The sequence below is a fragment of the Eucyclogobius newberryi genome, unplaced genomic scaffold (genome assembly GCF_026437365.1).
Source record: "Eucyclogobius newberryi isolate DKJ021-1_F unplaced genomic scaffold, fEucNew1.0.hap1 SCAF_19, whole genome shotgun sequence".
Lineage (NCBI taxonomy): Eukaryota > Metazoa > Chordata > Actinopteri > Gobiiformes > Gobiidae > Eucyclogobius > Eucyclogobius newberryi.
The window spans coordinates 17,536,336-17,556,424 of NW_027315823.1; the positions used below are offsets into that span (position 1 = coordinate 17,536,336).

The following is a 20,089-nucleotide window of genomic DNA, read 5'->3' on the forward strand; positions in this document are numbered from 1 at the left end:
CTCATTAGTGTCACAAAGGGGAGGCTGCTGCTGAACTGCCTGTATGTGCTTACTTGGGATCAAACTCATTTCTAAAAACACCAAACCAGATAACCTCAAAGAAAATTTTTCAAAATTTACAATTAGAAAACAATTACTGAAGAAAGCAAAATTTTTACTTGATTAAGAAAATGGGCCAATTTGATAAATGTTGGACTAAATGGGACATGTATGTGGGCCATTATTTGATTTCTGTTGTATCGAATTGTGCCATTATCATTTTTTCTCTGGTCTTTTGTTGCTTTGTTATTTAAATTTCATTTTTTTTTTTTTTAAAGAAACGTCTACTTCTACTAAATGTATTCAAAGACTGATTTATGATTTAAAAGAAAATGAAATCAGGCAGACAGAACATGAAATAATGCACAGATTCTGGTATTTTCAAACAAGACACAAAATGCCCATAAAAAAGTCGTATATTTATAACGAGTAAGAAGTGCAAATGTAGGAATCACAATGTTGTTCACAATAGTCTTACTCACAAAACTTTTGCTCAAGTAAGAATACGGTCACTTAAAACTAAACATTACTCGAATAGAAGTGAAATGAAAAGTACACTTAACATTAAACACTCTGTTGTGGCATTGTGATATGAGGCGAGTGAGTCAGTGCTTCTTACGAATTGTTTGCTGGCCATCTGGAAATATTTTTAAAAGGAATTATCTTGACAAGACCTGATGTGTTAAATATATTTTTTAAAAGGCACAGTTGTAAAAGCCCATCTGTCTGTGTAAATAGGCATTTCATTTAGCATTCACACTAATCTTCACTTGCGATATAGAACACCACTCCTTTTCCAAATCCATCCTGGACAGCCACTGTGATTGGCCGCCCGATCCGCCGAGGAGCCAGTATCGCAGATGCTGTGTCTCTCTAACTAATTGCATGAAGGCAGCGCGGTGCGGCAGGCACAGGTGCTCTCTCTCGTTGTGAAGTGACTTTGGCGCGTTTGGCCTCCTTGTGTTTTGTGGAAGTTCTGACCAAATATTTTCCAAGGCGTTCTTAGCTGGAAATTGATTGCATGTTAAAAGTACAATTGTGGTGGAGGCGAACACAAAAGGGTGCGTTAACTGTGGCATTGAGAGAGAAAAGAAAGAAATCACACTCATCAAAAGGAAATGCTACTTTTTTTTTTATTCGCAAGGCACAGTGAGAGCAGCTGCTCTTTGGAAGAATGCCCAAAGACATTTACAGCATAAAATCAGCGTTAAATGAAAACCTGCAATTTTAATAACTGTTCTTCAAAATAATACAGTAGTTCATTGTGTGACCCCCAAAAACATTCAAAATCGTAGTGTTATTACAAGTTTGGTTCCCCAGAAAACTGTTTCTTTTACATACAAACGACAAAATACAAAAGGCACTATTGGACATAATCAAGGCCTAAAGCTTATGTTGGAAATTTGTTCAAGTGTTGCCAGTGGTGGAACGTAAATACAAAAGTAAAAATATTTCACTTACACTTAGTATTCGTACATTACTTAATTTACAGTGGATACGTTTTATTTCACTATTGTTTAGAGCAGGTATCGGTCTTTTCTACTCCACTACATTTGACCGAGCGGAGAGGTACTTTTCCTAACGGTTGGAGTGTTTTTTGTTTCGTTCATATGGACATCCTGCCTGAAGGTTTGGAGTTCAAGTCCTGCCTTTGAGCAAAATGGGTTCAGCGGCTTCTGTTGATCAATAATCATTCAGTTCTTTATTCAGGCGACTAAAATTCCACCCTAAAAATGTGTGTGAAATACTTGATCTTTTTTTTTTTTTACCCTAAAAGTACATTTCACAACAGGTACTTCAATATTTCTACTTTTTTGATCGTGTATCTGTACTTTTACGCAACTGAAATAGTTTTTCTTTCACCACTTTGCTCTTTACCTCCTTTTCACACTATAAAGCCTACGAGTCAAAAACAAAACAAAAAATTGACCATAAAAGTGTTTTGAAAGACCATCAATTTAAACTTAGCCAAACAAACTGGCATCTATGGACCTCAAATGGTATAACAAATACAGTAACTCTTCTAAATCTGCTCCTGCTGCATCGTTGTGTCATTGGTAATGTAAGAAATATGTACATTATTCGTTATTTCTCTTTGCTTTCTTTTGCACAGCATTTTTGTAGGCAGCAGTCTTGAGTAGTGCGCAGTAGTATTCGTTGCCGTTCTATATTTATATACTAACCTGCAGTGTTGCTACCTTCCTTTTCAACTCTGTGACCGCCTAGTGAACGCATCTTGCTCTTGGCCACGTGCCCATACATGCATTCTCCGTCAGTATTCTCACGTCGGGCTGGATCCTTGGCTCACAGCGGGGGCCTGGCTCTCGGCTCAGGTTGGTGACATCCAAAAGCTCCCGCCTCTGGGACATCGCACCCACGATATGCTCCAGCTTGGTGCGAATGGCCGTGTAGTGACACTGGCGCTCTTTGGCCAGTTTGCAGAAGCACGCTTTTAAATCTCTGTCTTTGGATTCGTGGTCGAGGAGCTGCTTGGTCGGACTTTTGATTTGGTTGCTGCCGTTTTGTGGCGGAGGGTCATCTGGGGGCTCTTGGTGCGGTGCGCGCTCTGCATACAAGAGGCTGGTTTGGGTAGAAGCGTGGCACGGCCCAATGTCATGACTCACGATGTTGGTGCTGCCGGCCAGAATCTCTTCATTCTCCGCGTTCTCGTTTAAAGTGGAAACTTCTGAATACAGACTTGGCTTCCGGCTCTCCTCGCCAAGTGGTTGAGCGGACTGGACCGGCGTGCGTGTTGGAGTGCTGGTCACACACAAATGCTCAGCAAGCCTGTCCTTTGGCGGGAAAGGTGATGAGGGCAGAATTGGTTTTAAGACGTGATGATCGAAGATGCCACTGTTTCGTACACTTGGGGGCCTGTGGGCATGCAGCGGTGAGGACTGGGCGTAGAGGATTCGAAACTCCTCGTCATATTTCTCCGATATCTGACCAGAAAGCTCGACCAGGTTGCTGCTGTTGAGTTTGCCGTCAGTCCAGTTGAATCTGAACAAATAACAAGGCGTTGTGTGAATTTATGTGTATATAAGCCAAAATAATAATTATAATTCTTTATATATACAATATTTTACATAACTGGTATAGAGTTACATTTACTCTTATATGGATTGAATGTGTGAATTCATTATATTTATAAAATTATTAAAAAGGTAGAATTTGAACTTTTGGCTGATTTTATCTGTGCTAATATTTGGTAACTCCTGGAATTCGGAGCTTGGATGAAAATGAAAGAAAATCCCGGAATGTCGTTTTTAATTTGATGTCCATGCTCGGTCTCTTGGTGGAATTATAAATTAGAATTGTGTGCTTTGGAAAAACAGAGCTGTCCAGACAGTGGCCGGGCAGAGCCATAATACCAAACTCATTATTTTCCATCCCATGTTTTCAGTGGGTTATTAAAAATAGAAGGTGCGGTCTGCTTTGTTTAAACCAGACTTTCTGTGGTTCATCTATGGTACAATAGATTCTATATTGTCAAATTGTAGAAGTTTTAATGGCAAAAGTATCGACAACTGTTAATGGAAAACTACTGTGTCCAAATTCAGGATATTATTTTAATAAGGAATCACATCTGATCATTCCTTGTGAAAATATACTTTAGGAAATTAAAAAAACTAATATATGTAATTAAAACTCCTACATACTAGTCAGACCGAATATAAATCAAAGTTAAAGAATAGATCAATGCTTTATCAGGTCCATTTTAATATTTTGACACAGAGCACAAACATAAACTGTACCATGAGTTTCTTATCATCCTCATAACAGCAAATTCATATTTTACTTATTTTGGCAAAGTACATTGTGGTTGTGTGAAGGCTTAGAAATATAAGTGAGCGTTTTAAGCCATAAAAAAGCAAAACCACCCACTGTCACACGTTATGGGCAATGTTAAAATAAAACTGATATTTTAGTCTGGCGTGTGTAAATGTCAGACATTCCTAGGAGAGGATAAATGGATATGTTATACCTGTATGAACCTGTAGCCACTCGGTTTCCATCAATCAACATGAATCTCTCATGAACTCGGCCTGTAATCCGTGCTCCTGATCTCGTGTAATAAGTGGTGCCAGTGATGGTTCTCACTCTCATTTGCTGGAGGGATTAAAAATGCACAGCAAGAAATAATAGTGAGTTACAGTTAACGCCCCCCCAACACTAAAGAACACATTTTAATTTGATGCCATTTGAATGTTGGTGCACACAGAGCCACGCCCTGCTTTAATGAACACATACCCGAAGATCCTCCAGGCTAACGCCCACATTTCGACACATCTTCAGGAAGGCAGGGGCGCTGGGTTGGTCAAGAAGGAGGTACACCGGGACTTTGCGGTTACAGCAAGCTTCTTTGAGGTCCTTAAAGATGTCCAGGTCCGTAAGAGCGTCTGTAACTATTGCGATCACCTGCAGTGGAAAATTACAGAGACACTACAATAGAATTCCAGACATAGCAGCTGCAGCACACTCCCAGATGTGGCACCTAAAGTGCTTTTATTACAATCAAATGCAAGACCCAATTCAAACAGAGGTGCTGTCAGACACACTCTTCAAAATGTGTGTGCTGATGAGCTTTCGATTGACTGCAGTCTGTTACCATGGCGATAGGCAGTGACGCTTGGTCAGCAAACAAATGACTCTTGTACAGAAGACAAGTAGGTGCAGAGTGGGGTTAAACTCCCCTTTTCCAACTATTTAGTCATTTCCAGACATTTTATTTCTGCAGGGAGTAATGGAGATAATGGAAATTACATTTACCTACAATAATGACTGCATACCCGAGAATACTATTAATTGACAAAAAAGACGCACTCTTCATTGTGGCTGACCAAAATGGTGGTGTTTTGTACAATATAATATGAAAGTTGTGTACTCAGGCTGTTCAAAAGAACATCACTTTTGGCTCAGTAGAAATGCTTTCATAAAGAACTCAAACTGTTTTCTAAATTCAAAGTGTCATAACATAAAATAGTCTAAGAAAAGAAGCAGCATTTGTGGAAAATAGTAAAGCAAGTCAGAGCACATCTGGTCCACAGGCCCTCTGCAGGCCCGAGGTGCTGCCCCTGCTGCCGCTCAATACTGGAATGCTGAAGTACAAAAGAAAAAGCTCAACTGACAGCTCCACATCAACTACAGCCCATGAATATTCATGCTTTTCTTCCAGTCCTTTTAACCACGGATTTCTTTAAATCAAGATTTCAAAAAATGTGAACTTCTAAAAATGGCAATGATCAAACATATTCCACTGGAGACATGTGCCATGTATTTTTGGAAGGTACATGGAAGACTGAGATATTAATTTTCCCTCTGGTGAGCGCGCGCACACACACATAACTAATAACATGGCAGCGGTCCATTAGAGGAAATATGGTCATTTCCCTGCTAAAATAAATTATATGTTTTAATAACACCACAGATTACCTTTTCTTATTGAATCGTTATCATCCAGTATTCATTTTCATAGCTGGTCAGCATTACAAATCGTTAACCTTGGATTTGACTTGGTTAAATACTTAACCTTGGTGCTCATTCTGTTTTTGTTTTGAATGCATTTGAATAATTACTTTGTGACTTCTCCAATGGGAGAATAAAGCTAGTGTGTACAAGTAATCTCCCTAGAGGATCAGTAAGGTTTGTCTAAATCAATATTAATCTCACAAATATAAATATTTAGGCATACTTATCTATACTTGTCTCATCCTTGTCAACACAAGAATGTTCTATCAGTTGCCCATTACACGACTGTAGAGTCATGTATTCTGTTCTGGTGACATTGTACCTCATAAACAGACACGGAAGTGGACTGCAATGCCAAAAGGGTTTGCCTTTACACTGGTTTACTAAATAACACACACTGGCATAGGGTTTAGGCCTGAGAGGCTCCTGGCCAGACGCTTTTACTATTATTCATTGTTTTATGTTGCACCTTAAGGCCAAAACAAGTTCCAACGTGTGTGCATTTTGCTCACTTCACTTGCATTAAACCTCTTTAACAGCCAGTGGTTGTACCTCTCTGGCACTCCGGATCATGCGCCGGGCCGCTTCTTTGCAGCTGTAGATGCTCTCTCCGTAGCTGGGCTGGAAGTGCGCCACGGCCCTCGTCACTCCCCGGTATGATCCCGCCGTGAAGCCCGGCCAGCCGAGCTCCAGCAGCGGCGGCTCCACGTCGGATACTTCGGGGAAATACGTGACCGAGGAGCAGTCCACGGAGCTGTTCACGGACGCCTCCAGGTGCAGGTCGTCCCCGGTCACCGACGCGCATCGAGGGGACACGCACGCACGCCGCACGCGCTCGATTTCTTGGTCCGACAGAAAGTTTGGGATTCGCTCCTTTCTGAGGAAATCCAAGAAGCGGTCCAGACCCCCGGACAGCAGCTCCTCTAACGCCAGCCGGTGCTTCTCATTGTAGACGTCCTGGAAGTCTTCAGACTTGTCTTTGGACCCCGTGAACACGAGAGGAGAGTCGTCCAGACACTGTGACATGGCCATGTTGCGCTGAAGTGTCCCACGCAGGTAACGTTTGACCTCCACACGGATAATTCGTATTTGGCCCCGTCCCTCCCGTCCTCCGTGTCCTGAGCTGGTATTGGCTGTAGTGTTTCTGGTGAACGTAAATCGCGTCCTGCGGCTCGACGAGTGGAGGTGTCAGTCTAATGTAAAGGCTGTTTCATTGGCTCATTCGGAAGCAAACAAGTGGTGAGTACGTCCCACCGCTCTGCCCCCGCTCTGCCCCCACCCACGTCCTGATCCGGTTACAGTGCACAGAGCAGGCGAGGCGCAGAGGGCTCACTCTGCGCTCTCACTCTCTGTGCGCTCACTCTCTGCGCGCGCTCACTTTGTGTGCGCTCTCACTCTGTGCTCACTCTGTGCGCGCGCTCACTCTGTGCGTGCGCAGAGACGCGCGCTCACTCTGTGCGTGCGCAGAGACGCGCGCTCACTCTGTGCGCTCTCACTCTCTGCTCTCTCTCTGTGCGTTCTCACTCGCTGTGCGCTCACTCTGCGCGCTCACTCTCTGCTCTCTCTCTCTGCGCGCTTTTACTCTCCGTGCGCTCACTCTGTGCGCTCTCACTCGCTGTGCGCTCACTCTGTGCGCTCTCACTCTCCGTGCGCTCACTCTGTGCGCTCTCACTCTCCGTGCGCTCACTTTGTGCTTTACTGCACATGATGTGGCCCATGGCTCTACTGGGCCTGTCACCCTCGCACTTTGGTCTCATAACAATGCTCTAAGTGAGTCCATTTTAAATCACAATTTACACTTAAGATCCAGGATCCAAATATGAAAAAAAAAAAGTTTATATTTGAATATAATAAGTTTAAGCATGCAGATAACTTAAATCAAACATAATGTATCTTACACTGATGGCACTGCCCTAACTTTGCCCATCCTTCTTTATAATCCAGTGACTCAAAATAACCTATAGCCTATAGTAATAATGTTTGTTGGCTATGAACCCAGCATTGCAATTGCCTGTACAAACTCTTAAAAATCTCATAATTACATTGCTCTTTGTTGCTTGGTAGAATATATCCATGTTAAGGCCTCGTGTCCCTGATACTTCACACTCAAAATAGTAGTCTACATTTTGTCATATCAATGTAGGCCTATCATAAATTGATTGATCAGTTCTGTGTCAGAACTAAAGCTTTATTTTCAACCAGAGTATTTTGAGGTATTTTTCTGTAGCCTATTGTTTATATCCACTCACTCTTGTCTGTTTTGCCAGTCTCTCCTACTTTCTGTTAAATGCAAGAAGAAACCATAAAGCCATAAAGAAAATCATCCAGTTTGGGACTATCCAACCACGAGTCTCTTAAAGGCATAACATTCAGAACAAAATCTATAATTTACAGAATTTAGTTCTTTGTTCGTTGAATCTACAAAAAGTCTGCGCTGTTTCCAAAAAAAATGTCACGCTTTTTTTGCTCAAAACCTTTTTTTGACAGGAACAAACCATGTGGTTCTCAGATTATCTTGATTTGTGTTTGTTTTTTGCAATATTTCAGCAATATATCAAGAACGTGCTGAAATGTGCCTGTAAATTTCTTGGATATGGTTCAAGTCTAGCACAAAACACAACTATAGAATATATACTCGATATTTTAATTTTGCATATCTCCAAAACAACAATGTGTAATAATAAGCCTATTGTGCTTTTGTGATCTATATAGTTCAAATCTACGACCCCCGTGGATCATTATGTTGTATTTTGGACCGCTGAAATCAAAATGTTGGTCTAAAATTACAAGTCTTTTTTAAAAGTCAGTTTGAAATCTGCCGTTCTGACTTGTGCTAGTTACATCGCATTTGGACAGCTGCAGTTCACAATAGCAATCAGACGAATTTCTTATCCATTTGTATCAAAATGGCTTTGCAACACTGCCAAGTCCTGCGTGTGACAGTGTTTAAAAAAATAAAATAGCTGAACGCAGTAAGAAATGGGCGTGACATAGGAGACAAGACTTCTCTATTCTCCTGAGGCAATGCGTCTTGTATGTGTTAATCACCCTAAATATAACTTTGAGTGGTTTAATGACAAGGAGGAACAATTATAATAATACATTAGAAGCTCCTAAAAGTCGATTTTGCAGTCTCCTTTAATGACGTCTTGTTTATAATAAAGCTGCTTCACTGCTTTTACATGGACAGGATTTCTGCAGTACAACTACCGGGAACTACTCGATCTGCCCGAGTACATACATGTTTGAGACTACGTGTGCCATCAGTAATGCTAATATCAGCTTTGCGCTTTGCTGTTGATTAAAAAAGGTACAAATCACGACTCCAACCATCAATGTGAATTTGCACTTTTACAAATGCCAGACTGATTCACACTTAGTTTCTAAAATTTGGAAACCTCACTGGTGCGTTCTATTAGTTTTTTTTTCCATTTATTATGCGGAAAGTATTGCAAAACTTAATAATATTGAATCACATTATATTGTGTGTTGCAATATATTGAAATTGCGATACATAAATAGGTTCTATGTATTGTGATTGTATAGGATCCCCTTCCTTTAGTTCCAGCGTGTGTTTTTTGCTTGTCTGGCTCACTCCATATTCTAAATAATATAAAACCATTTGCTTCATCGTGTTAGAATTGGCCTTGTTTTTAGATGGTAAAGTCATACATTTGGGGATTGCACAACAGATACAATGACTTTATGACTATATTATGTCCTTAAGGTCAAACGTATATTGTGCCAACACCATCTGGTAACAAGGAAGCAAAGCCAGTGGCAACAATGACAGAATGTAGAACTTTTATAGACAATTAATTATAGATAAACGGGGTTCTTGTATATCTGGTGTGTGCATTAAACATTTACTCTTATATGGATACAATTACAGAAATAGATCCATCTTAGATCCAACACTTGTGAGACCGATAGTTAAACATGTGTCTTTGTATAGTCTTTCAGTACTTGTGTTAAATTCAAAATGATAAGAGTCATTTTTCCATCCATTATGTTTCAATTGTCATAAATGTCTTAATTATCGTATTTTGGTTGGGAAAGTCATAGCCATGAGCTCATTTCCATTGTTTGTACCGCATTCATTTTCACAAACACATACATACATCAGCGTATCTGGACAGTGGAAGTGAGTGAAGTGTCTTGCCAAAGGACACAGCGACTGTTAGCACTACACATCACTGTGACAACCAATACTAACAAGGCCCGACCAAGCTTAAGTTCTGAGCTCTGACAAGATCGGGCATAGTCAAGGTAGTACAGAAGGGACTGTAACAAGGTCAAATGCATCCCAAAAGTGTCCCCGGGTGGTTTGTTTAATAGGATTACAGGACTTTAATTCTAACACTTTGTTCAAAATATGTGTCCTTCTGGTTTTGAAGTGTATTGACTGTTTTGGCACAGAATACTACTAGATGAAAAGAAAATAACAAGCCCAAACCACTTTGCTACATAGCAAAACCAGCAGCATGAAAGCACTGTATTTGTTCTCTTTTTTTTTTTTTATAATTTCATTGTCATTCCATTATTTCAGAGCAAATGTCGTGCTCTGGAGGCTTAAGGTCATACTGGTCCAAGTGCAAATGTGCAAAAGCCCCAAAATATGACGTTTTCCCACCAGCAATTGCTTTGTTATTTTCTTTTAAACATCAGAATCCTCTTTGTTTCAATTCTAAAAGTTTCACCGAACAATGGATACAAGGTGTAAATACACGCGGGGTCGTAATGATTGGAGCCAAATCTAAAAACTATAACCTGCCAGGCCACACGGGCTTTGGAGGAAATAATTACACACCCAAAATGACTCAAACAAAAAAAAAAAGAAGGAAAAAAATCAAATAAAATACAGTGATAAATCAAACTTAAACGCAGTAGTAGACGCGTTTTGCGTGTGCGGTGCCGCTATTGTCACTTTGCGCAGACCGGAACTGAATTGGCTCCTTGGTTTCGCTGCTGAGTGACTCCTCTTCCTGATAGACGCTCTTTGTTTGTCTTGACCCCGCAGCAACACATAGAGCGACGCGTGAACTCCGGGAGGACAAAGTAGGAGGGCTCACTCCACGCACGTCCCCCCGACGCACAACATATTTATTTATTAGACGTAGACGAGCCACTGTAACAATGGAGTCTGCGCCGCGCTCACTGTACGCGTCCATATTCACCAAAACACGCCGTACCTGTCAGAACTCCACACAGACATATTGTTTAAACGCAGTATAATCTCCGTAGACACCAATCTGTATTTATTTATTTATCTATATTATTTCTGATGTTTTTTGCTTTTATGACATTGTAGTCTGGGCTAGTTTAACATTGAATTGGGCTTTTGTGATCAGATTGCCGCTGTATTATTATTATTATTATTATTAGGCTTTTTTTTTGGCCTAATGTTTGTGGACCAACTGCGCTTCCTCTCTGCGCTTTTCACGCACAGCACGCGGTCCCTCAAACATAACTTTTCCCATAGCACGCACCGATTCATCTATATATTACATACATATTCGGCCATATTCACAATTTAACATGCACTTGAAAAAGTCTTTTGAATTCCGGCCTAATTTGTGTGCGCGTAATTTGCGGGTTGCTATCAGGGCATGTGCAAAAACAAAATTACAATATCTATTATAAGTTATTGGGCTAATAGGATTGTGCTTTAAACGACTAGTCCCATAACAATTAATACTCATACAATCGCATCAAGACTTTTGAGTCCAACACTCTTATAAAAACACACACATTATGACCTGATTTACGCGCAAACGGGCTGGAAATAGAGCGCCCTAAACTCTTCCCAACTCCCACATTGACACAACGCGCTGCTCCATCTGCTCGGGCTGCTCCTCGGCGCCATTGTAGCTACGTATAACCCAATCTGTTCTGGCCCTATAACGACATACCCAAATGTGCGCGCGTATACGTCCCCCCCTCCTCCGGCTCCTCTCGCAGCCGCACATCCCGCATCCCCGCCCTTCTCCCAAAATTTCAGATGAAAGAGCTTTTGGGATTTTTCTTTTCTTTTTTTTCTTTTTTTGGATGACGCTCCGAATCACGTGTTCGGAGGAAACACACTCGCTATAATTTTTTGGGGGGAGCTGCCTCCGTCCTGCGCCGCGGAGTGTTTAGGCGTCTGCATTACGGTGTGTGCCACGGGCTGGACGGGTAATGCAGTGTAATGTACCTTACCGCGGCCACTGACGGGTTCACGCCAGTCCACCAGGTTCACTTGAGGAGAGCTCCCACCCCCTGCTCGCCTCCTCTGCTCCTCAACGCGCCGCGATCGGACCTAATCCAATATTATTCATTGATATTTTAATGTCGGATCTCGTTTTTGCCTGACGACGGTTGAGGTAAGGACACCGGGGGGCTCGCGGCTCTCGCTTCAAACTTGTTTACGGGGAACCACGTCTCGCGGCTGAACGCGGGCTCCTCGTATGGAAGCTGTAGTCAAGGCAGTTTATATGAAGTCACCAATGTATAAAATGGCGACAGTAGGTGGAGGGGGGGTGGAGGTTTTTTTAGGGGGCGATATTCATAATGTTATACGGAGTGGCACGTTGTGTTTGGGCGAGTGGCGGAGTGAGTGTCGTTGCCCTCCGCGGCCGTGCGCGCGGAGTCAAACGGGTTAAACTCCGTGACTTTGTTGCACTTCCAGCGCCGTCAGCTTCCATTCACGCTCCTGCCCGCGCTATACGATGTGGCGGATCTGCTTATTTGATTGCACAGCGCGTCGTATTTCTCCCGCTGTGCGCTGCTGGAGAGAGTTGTGAAATACTTCTCCAAACACTCCAACAATATCTGCCTCGATAAGCTGCGTGTGCTGAGCGGAGTACACGCGTTCAAACTGCACAGTCTGTTTTCAACCATTGATTGTTTGAGTCATTTCTCCAGCAGAATGAGAGGCCTGTATCTCTTCATGCCATAGGACTCCTTTTTCTTTCATTTCCTCATCTTCCTCCTGCCAACATGTGCTGCTGCGTCTCACTGTAGTCGCATGCTACTTCTGAACAACATGCACATGTGACTGTATGTGACTGTATGTGAATGTGACTGTGACTGTATGTGAATGTATGTGAATGTGACTGTATGTGACTGTATGTGAATGTATGTGAATGTGACTGTATGTGACTGTATGTGAATGTGACTGTATGTGACTGTATGTGACTGTATGTGAATGTGACTGTATGTGACTGTTTGTGACTGTATGTGACTGTATGTGACTGTTTGTGACTGTATGTGACTGTATGTGACTGTATGTGACTGTTTGTGACTGTATGTGACTGTATGTGACTGTATGTGACTGTATGTGAATGTATGTGAATGTGACTGTATGTGACTGTATGTGAATGTGACTGTATGTGACTGTATGTGACTGTATGTGACTGTTTGTGACTGTATGTGACTGTATGTGACTGTTTGTGACTGTATGTGACTGTATGTGACTGTATGTGACTGTTTGTGACTGTATGTGAATGTATGTGACTGTATGTGACTGTTTGTGACTGTATGTGACTGTATGTGACTGTATGTGACTGTTTGTGACTGTATGTGACTGTTTGTGACTGTATGTGACTGTTTGTGACTGTATGTGACTGTATGTGACTGTATGTGACTGTTTGTGACTGTATGTGACTGTATGTGACTGTTTGTGACTGTATGTGACTGTATGTGACTGTTTGTGACTGTATGTGACTGTATGTGACTGTTTGTGACTGTATGTGACTGTATGTGACTGTTTGTGACTGTATGTGACTGTATGTGACTGTATGTGACTGTTTGTGACTGTATGTGACTGTTTGTGACTGTATGTGACTGTTTGTGACTGTATGTGACTGTATGTGACTACACAGTTACAATGCTTTTCTGTTCTTAAATAGTATTGGTCCATATCTGAAAGCCATGTGTCCTCCTGTGCCCCTGGGGAGGGACCTCTGACTGTGTGTGTGTGTGTGTGTGTGTGTCTGTATATTTCTTGGGACATGGGCTGTGTAGGGCATGTTACAGATGATGTAGGTGATGTAGGTGTTTGAAGTACAGAGAGTGTCTCCAGTGTAAAGTGCAGTACAGTGGTACTTGTGCTCTAATAGTTGATTTGCAGGCGTGTGTGAACACAAACAAAGGTAAATGAGCTCTGGCCGAGGCAGCCTGGCTCAGCTCCGGCTTGGCCCGGTAAGAGCAGAGTGTGTTTAGGCTTTTAGTCCGGCAGGGCGCTTCCACTGTAGGAATGTCAATTCCCTTTGTGGAGCCCTGGGAACGTTCCTCCATCGCCCTTCTCGGAACCGCTCTAATGAGGCCAAGCATATTGCCTTTCATCCCTGACTCCCTGCACCAAGCTCAGCTCCTTCCAGAGTTTTGGTTATGGACACAGCGGGCTGTTTATGCACACAGACAGTGTAGTGGGCCGAGGCTGCCCACTGCCCTGTGTATGGCTGTGTCCAGGTGGCACCCTCCTCCCTGAGCCTCTCCACATACAGTAGTGTATACTACATCACTACGCACTACTTTATACAGTTAGCTTGGTGCAGCGCCTCTACTAGGGCATATCACGGCAGATCATATGGTCATGATTTGCATGATATGCAGATTTAGCCAACAACTGTGCAACATTCCTTAACTTGGGAAGATAAAACCAACTGTGAAATACCAAGCGCATTTATGAAGCCTTTTCAAAATAAACACAGATTCACAACTATGCATGATCCATTCAAAATATTGTTCCAAACACAATTTTCTTTGCTGACACCCGGTCCTATACAGGGTGTACTTTTATTTGGGTCTTTCAGCCTTGTGCTTTTGCTTTTTTCACTAGACCAATGCCGTATCGAAGCTCAGGGCGCTCAAAAGACTCCCCACAACAGCATGTTTGCTCAGTTCCAACCAAAAGAAATGCCTCTGGGGAAAGAACCTTGGGGCTAGTGTGGAGCGCCCCTGCTACTTTCACGGTCTCGTGTAAGAAAGATTTGGTCAGCAGGGGCTGGCATTTGCTAGACTTTGGCAGTTCGAGTAGTGTGTGATGTCAGCCATTTTAGGATGGTCACTACAATGTGCAATACGCCGCCATCTTTATTCCTTTTCTTAAGTTGCCTTAACGAATGCCTGGAGTCTTGGGTACAGAACTGAAGAGGTTATTCATCAAAAGTTATGCAAAAATATGCGTGACTCAGATTTCTCTGTATTACGGTTTATTTGTCTGTTAGTTACTAGGCCACTCATGCTGAACTTTGGACAATGTCATTTTTTAAAAGTTCAAACGAACAGATCACTAAACAGGCGTTTAACAGCGATGCGGCAGATATAGAGGGCTGTACAAACTTTGGCTGAGATAAGTGTCACCGCGCAGGAATATGTCAGGTACATTTATTCTGTTTTGCTTTTCAGGTGACAACCATCAAATTGTTGGATAGGCCTTTACATTCCACAGAGAATACATTGTGTCCCATTTTAGGAGGAGTTCTGGTCAAGTATTCCAGCTTTGATAAAGTCATTGTTGGTTATATATTGTGTATTCGCTCACGTCCCTGACCCTTGTACAAACTGTTTTCAAGCCCTCACTCTGTGCATGACTGGTGTGTTTTTTCACCAGTCGTGATGCAGGAATGTCTCTGTTGCTATGCAATTAAGAAAGCGAAGTAGTGGTTACGGACCTCACCCAAAGTTACTGTAAAGAGACTTGAACCATGACTAGAAGACTTTTTAAAGATGGCTGTCAAGGATTAAGTTTCCACCTGATACAGTGCGAGGAATTCACTTTGTTTGTGTCTTGAGGTCGGTGGGTGTGGGCAGGGGACACTGCTGTGTGGCGTGGTGGGCAAGGGGAAGAGAGTGGTTGCCATGGTGATGTTAACACATGAGTGGCACCAGCGACCGGTCTCCCAGTGGACGCGGCTGCAGTGGTGGAGGTAAGGGTGTGTGTGGAGATTATGGAGAGGAGGAGGACAAGAGCGATGGCTGACAGCACCTGCGTCTCCGACATTGCTGAATATGCACACTGCACTCTGGCGCTACAATGGCAACAGAGCAGCCATGCCTTGAACACAAACGTAGCCACGCTCAATGATTCCCGCTAAATCAGCCTTGAGCCCATGACCCTGATGAATCTTGAATGTTTTCTGCCTGTCGTGCTTAGGCATATCGTTTGGCTGAGAAATATTGTTAATAAACTTTTAAACACCATCACCTTTTCCCCTAACACATCTATTACACATTTATTACATGTATTAATGTTATTGTTGCTGTTTAAGATTGTTTTTTTGGGCACGTGTAATTTATGCCGATTGTCGTTGTGTCGAATCTAGTTTTTCTTCTTTCCTTTTCATTGTCCCCGTTAATGTCGCCCTGTAAAAAGTACATTGTATATTGAAGTTTGTCCAGTGTTCATTCACGAAGGTGCAATAATTACATTAAATATAGTCATTTTTATACAAAAAACACTGTCTGCTAGAACATACATATTTACTTTGCTCTATATAGCACAGTTGCGACACATTTTTCCATCCTAGAAAAAAAAAATTGTATTCTGTTTTATTTTTCCGTCCACCGTTCAACCCCGGCTTGTTGCGCCCACATGCACCCAAAAGATTGTCCACTTATTTTTCAACGCGCCACAGTCCACTATTACTCTCCGCTGGCAGCCTGACGGACAACCTCGCGCGCACTTGCAAACAAAAACAATTGCAAATTCAACCAGTTCTGCTTAGAGACTACCCAGCGCCAGATCACACCGTTGCCCTTCTAAGTGAGACGGCATTGTTCCCGATTCCCCATCCCTTCCACAACACGTTAATTGCTCTTCGTGTCTGGCTTATATTTGGGTGTCCAGCTGATCCATTCACAGGGCGGTAATTTATTTAATGGACATTTGGCGCAAAATCTATCTGCTAAACTGATTTTTTTTTCTTTTTTTTTTTTTTCCTCTTTTTACTGTATGTGGAGTTTTCCCTCTTCGTTCCAGCTCAGACTGCAGGTCATTTTGTGGCTTTTGAAGTACAGCCTCTCCAGACAGATGCGGATCACTGTCAAGAATAATTAGACACAAAGCGAATGTTGACAAAATGCGTGCCTCGTTTTTTCCTCTTTTTGTACATTTTTAGCTCATCAGAGAGTCTTTGCCAGTGATGGGTTCAAAGTGAAGGTGCCAACTGTTGTGGAGGTGCGATGGGAGCGTGTGCGTGCCTGTGTGTGTGTGTGTGTGTGCGTGTCTGCGTGTGTGTCTGTCTGTGTGTCTGTCTGTGTGTGTGTGTGTGTGTCTACAAGGTGTCAGCGGGGAGGAATATTGAAACAGCACACAGAGCCTGTCATCATCATCAGTCACTTCTCTCCCAAATGTCGGAGTTTGTCTTCCTTTGTCCTTGTTCCTCCAGTCTGCTTTACACACTCGCATTCAAGTGACACCACCAAACGCCAGTCTCTGTCTGCGATAATGTCCACTGTTGTAGGTGACCCGTCCAATGGGAGTGGCTCAATCAGTGGACTGTTTTGAATTACATTTTAATGTCTTTTCTTGCTGCCCGCCTTTCTCCCTGGTAGCGGGATGGAAGTAGACGGGCCATGTTTCTGTGTTGTAATATTGTAATTACTGCAGCAGTTTATGAGCTGAAGAAATACATGTCGCTTCCTTGCAATGGGCTTGAAACTGGAGCGGAACACTCTGCTTTTTTGCCATTTAATTACAAAGGCATATAATTAAATATTAATGAGATGTAAATATAATATTGTCATGGAAATGAAGTGTAAGAGCACATAAGGCCTCCTGCAAATGTTAAAGCTGCTATTAAATCATGCGGAACGTATAAAGCCCATCAGAATTTAAACCTGCCATAATCCCATTTGTTTCGAAAAGCTTGTTTTTGAGAAGCTCAATGGTCACTGGTGGTTTCAGTCCAGTGAACAGGACCCACCGCTGAACAAGAAATATATTCACCTGTTATAGACCCGACCATTGACAGAAAATGCAGTATTTAACTGAATTTGAGTAAATAATATAATAATATATAAATAATAATAAAGTAAATAACGGAATTAAATTACATTCTAGAATGACTGCCAAGAGTAATCCATTCTGGGAACGCTACGCGACTTGTGCCCACAGACATCCCTCCATTTGATTTTATTTGTGTAACTTTAATACTGTAATTAGTGATTGTATTGCTGTCCTCAGAGTCGTTACTTATCTTATTCTTCCTCATGTGTAGAACTTGCACAAATGCCATCTCCAGTCCTGACTCACCGTGTGTGGGTGTTCTCTGGCTTCTCCTCTCCACACACCGGACTGTCTCTGTCTGCCCCAATCAAAAGGGTTTCCTCCCCTTGTGCCAAGGGGCCAGTGCCAGCACGGGACATGCAACACAGTTGGGACAGTGATCGTCTGAACCGTGTCTACCTCTCTGCTGTAACACAAGGCCCTGGCTTTTCACTGCAAGTTCATTCAATGGCTCTGAATCTGGGAAGCTTCAGTGTCTGGCTTATGGGCCAGATAAAGCAGCCCTTTCTTTTGATAGATGACCTGATTTTTTTACGTAACGTGCCTCAACTTTTGGCTCATCTTTGGCTTTCTCATGGAGGAAGTGGAGAGCAGTGTCCCCACTGGGAAATGCACCAGTCCCAGCCCACCATCGTGGCCAAATTACCTTGGGCATGACATTATTGTCTATCTGATGCTGTGTGAAGCGCCTGGTTGGCATACAGCACACAGCTCTGCTTGTTGGACAAATTCAATCGCTTCACATAGCTACAGGGAGCCACCATTGATTCAGCTGGTTCCACTGCAGAGGCAGGCATGGGCAGCCAAACGTGACTCACGCTGTACTGTTACTTTACAGAAGTACAAGAATGTTTTACAATACTGTTGTAACAAAAGAGATTTTTGACAAAGGCAAAGTCAGAAAAAAATATCATCTGTGATACTTCATTATTAGAACATGTTATAAATTATAAGTTATAATGTGACCATATTACGCAGCCCCTGTGATAGTGACACATTTATCGTTGCATTTAAGTAAAGCTTTTATGCAAGAATGTATATAAACTTAACAAAAAATGCTAAATTTAGGAATGCAATCAAGAATATTATCAACATAATATTTACACTTACCTTGCTACATAGTGTAATTAAAATATTGTGATGATTATATTTTAGAATATATGCTCTAACAAAATAATTAAAACCAAAAATATATTGAAAGTTGAATCTCTTCTGCGCCTCCAAATATAGCAGCCTCTCTCCCAGCTGTTTCCGATGTACATGCCGGCATTGCGTGAAAGCACACTCCTAAATCCCTCATTCATTGGAAGGCAGTTTTGAATGAGCGCCGTGTCCTCAGCAGGGGTTAAGCGAGTGTGCCGTCAGCGGATATCATGACCTCTCTGGCGGACAAACATACAGCACACGCCTGCATCTGGATGCTCTGAACCAGGATTACTGCGTAAGATGCGGATGACCTAGTTTTTATGTTTGCTTTGTTTTATGCCTGCTTCTGTGGAGTCGTCCATAGAAGCAGGAAAAAAGCAGTTTAGTTACATACAGTAGAGCGATGTCGCAGCTTGTCTGGGATTGCAGCGTGCTGTTGGGGCAGTCATTTGACGGCTTTAATTCGGGAACGGATTCATTTTTTATTTACCAGCACACCTCGGTGAACAAGCACGTGGACATAGTCAAAGAGGAATTCTCTCAAAGTGTTTTATGAACATTGTGTGACTTAGGAAATGGGAGAAAGTACATCTGATTGTTTTTCTTGTAGCCAACCTGCAGCAGGGCAAATTGTTGTTGGCTCTTAGGTACTGGCCAAGGATGCGAGCAGTATACATCCCTGGATCTGATCATACTGGCAGTATATACATGAATAGATGGTGTTAGATGGAGACTCATTTTGGCAGTATGTCACACGTCAGTACTTTTTTAGAACTGACTTCAGCTGTGCTCTCACTGAAATGTGTGTGTGTTACACAGTTCACACAGAGGGCACAGGCTTCGCTTTGATGTCTTACTTTCCCTCAGTGCGTCAAATATACTCAGCAAAAACGCAGTTTGCCCCCATTTCTCACTTATTGATGTAAAATATATCATACAAATAATGTTATATAAGTTTGCATGTGCAGAGTAATCGTTAACTTTTCCGTGTGAAAGAACATAGGTGAACATGCCTGAGTTATCGCTGATAAACTGGGCCCAGGGCGTCTTTAAATCACACACATGCCTCCCCCAGCTGACAGGTGAGGCCATCATAATATTGAATATGCCACAATATTATATTGAACAGGTGTAGTTACAGTGGAGAATGTGTTCAGTTCAGACATAAACATTAGAAGACATTTCCAAAGCCTGTCAAAAATACCTCATCTCCTTTTAAAAAGACACACATGTGTTTTCCATCCACTGTGTATCGAAAAACACAAATGAATCACAATATGATTCAAATCTAAATTGTCTTTAGAAAACCTACCAACCAAATGCAATAATTTTTAGCTCTAAAAAGATACTTTTTAGACACTATTAGTAATATGATAGGAGCTCTTACATTTGAGTATTCAACCAGTTTGATATTTTTTGTTGTTGAAGATAGAGTCAAATATT

At 42.2% G+C, this 20,089-nt stretch overlaps 3 protein-coding genes and 1 long non-coding RNA gene across 5 annotated transcripts in view; 2 read left to right on the plus strand and 2 right to left on the minus strand.

Annotated features, from left to right (window-relative positions):
- Positions 1–20,089, plus strand: part of mafbb (v-maf avian musculoaponeurotic fibrosarcoma oncogene homolog Bb) — a 185,404-nt gene that overhangs the window by 50,852 nt on the left and 114,463 nt on the right. The window lies entirely within an intron of this gene.
- zhx3a (zinc fingers and homeoboxes 3a) overlaps positions 1–20,089 on the plus strand; it is a 30,329-nt gene that overhangs the window by 4,003 nt on the left and 6,237 nt on the right. Inside the window, exon 1 of one of the 2 annotated variants that reach the window (XM_072451959.1) lies at positions 11,605–11,870. The exons of the other annotated variant lie outside the window; for it this stretch is intronic. The gene's annotated coding sequence lies outside the window, so the exon portion shown is untranslated. Of the gene's footprint in view, positions 1–11,604; positions 11,871–20,089 lie in introns of those variants that run through there. 2 annotated transcript variants of the gene reach the window in all.
- fam83d (family with sequence similarity 83 member D) lies at positions 1,151–6,756 on the minus strand. The gene is made up of 4 exons (XM_072451958.1): positions 6,061–6,756; positions 4,291–4,458; positions 4,025–4,149; positions 1,151–3,039 (listed from the first exon to the last, which is right to left on the minus strand). The coding sequence occupies exons 1-4, from the start codon at positions 6,538–6,540 to the stop codon at positions 2,262–2,264; spliced, it is 1,551 nt and encodes a 516-aa protein (XP_072308059.1). The 5' UTR covers positions 6,541–6,756; the 3' UTR covers positions 1,151–2,261.
- On the minus strand, positions 16,581–17,448 carry LOC140366167 (uncharacterized). The gene is made up of 2 exons (XR_011927867.1): positions 16,771–17,448; positions 16,581–16,734 (listed from the first exon to the last, which is right to left on the minus strand). It is a non-coding gene; the product is annotated as an uncharacterized lncRNA (long non-coding RNA).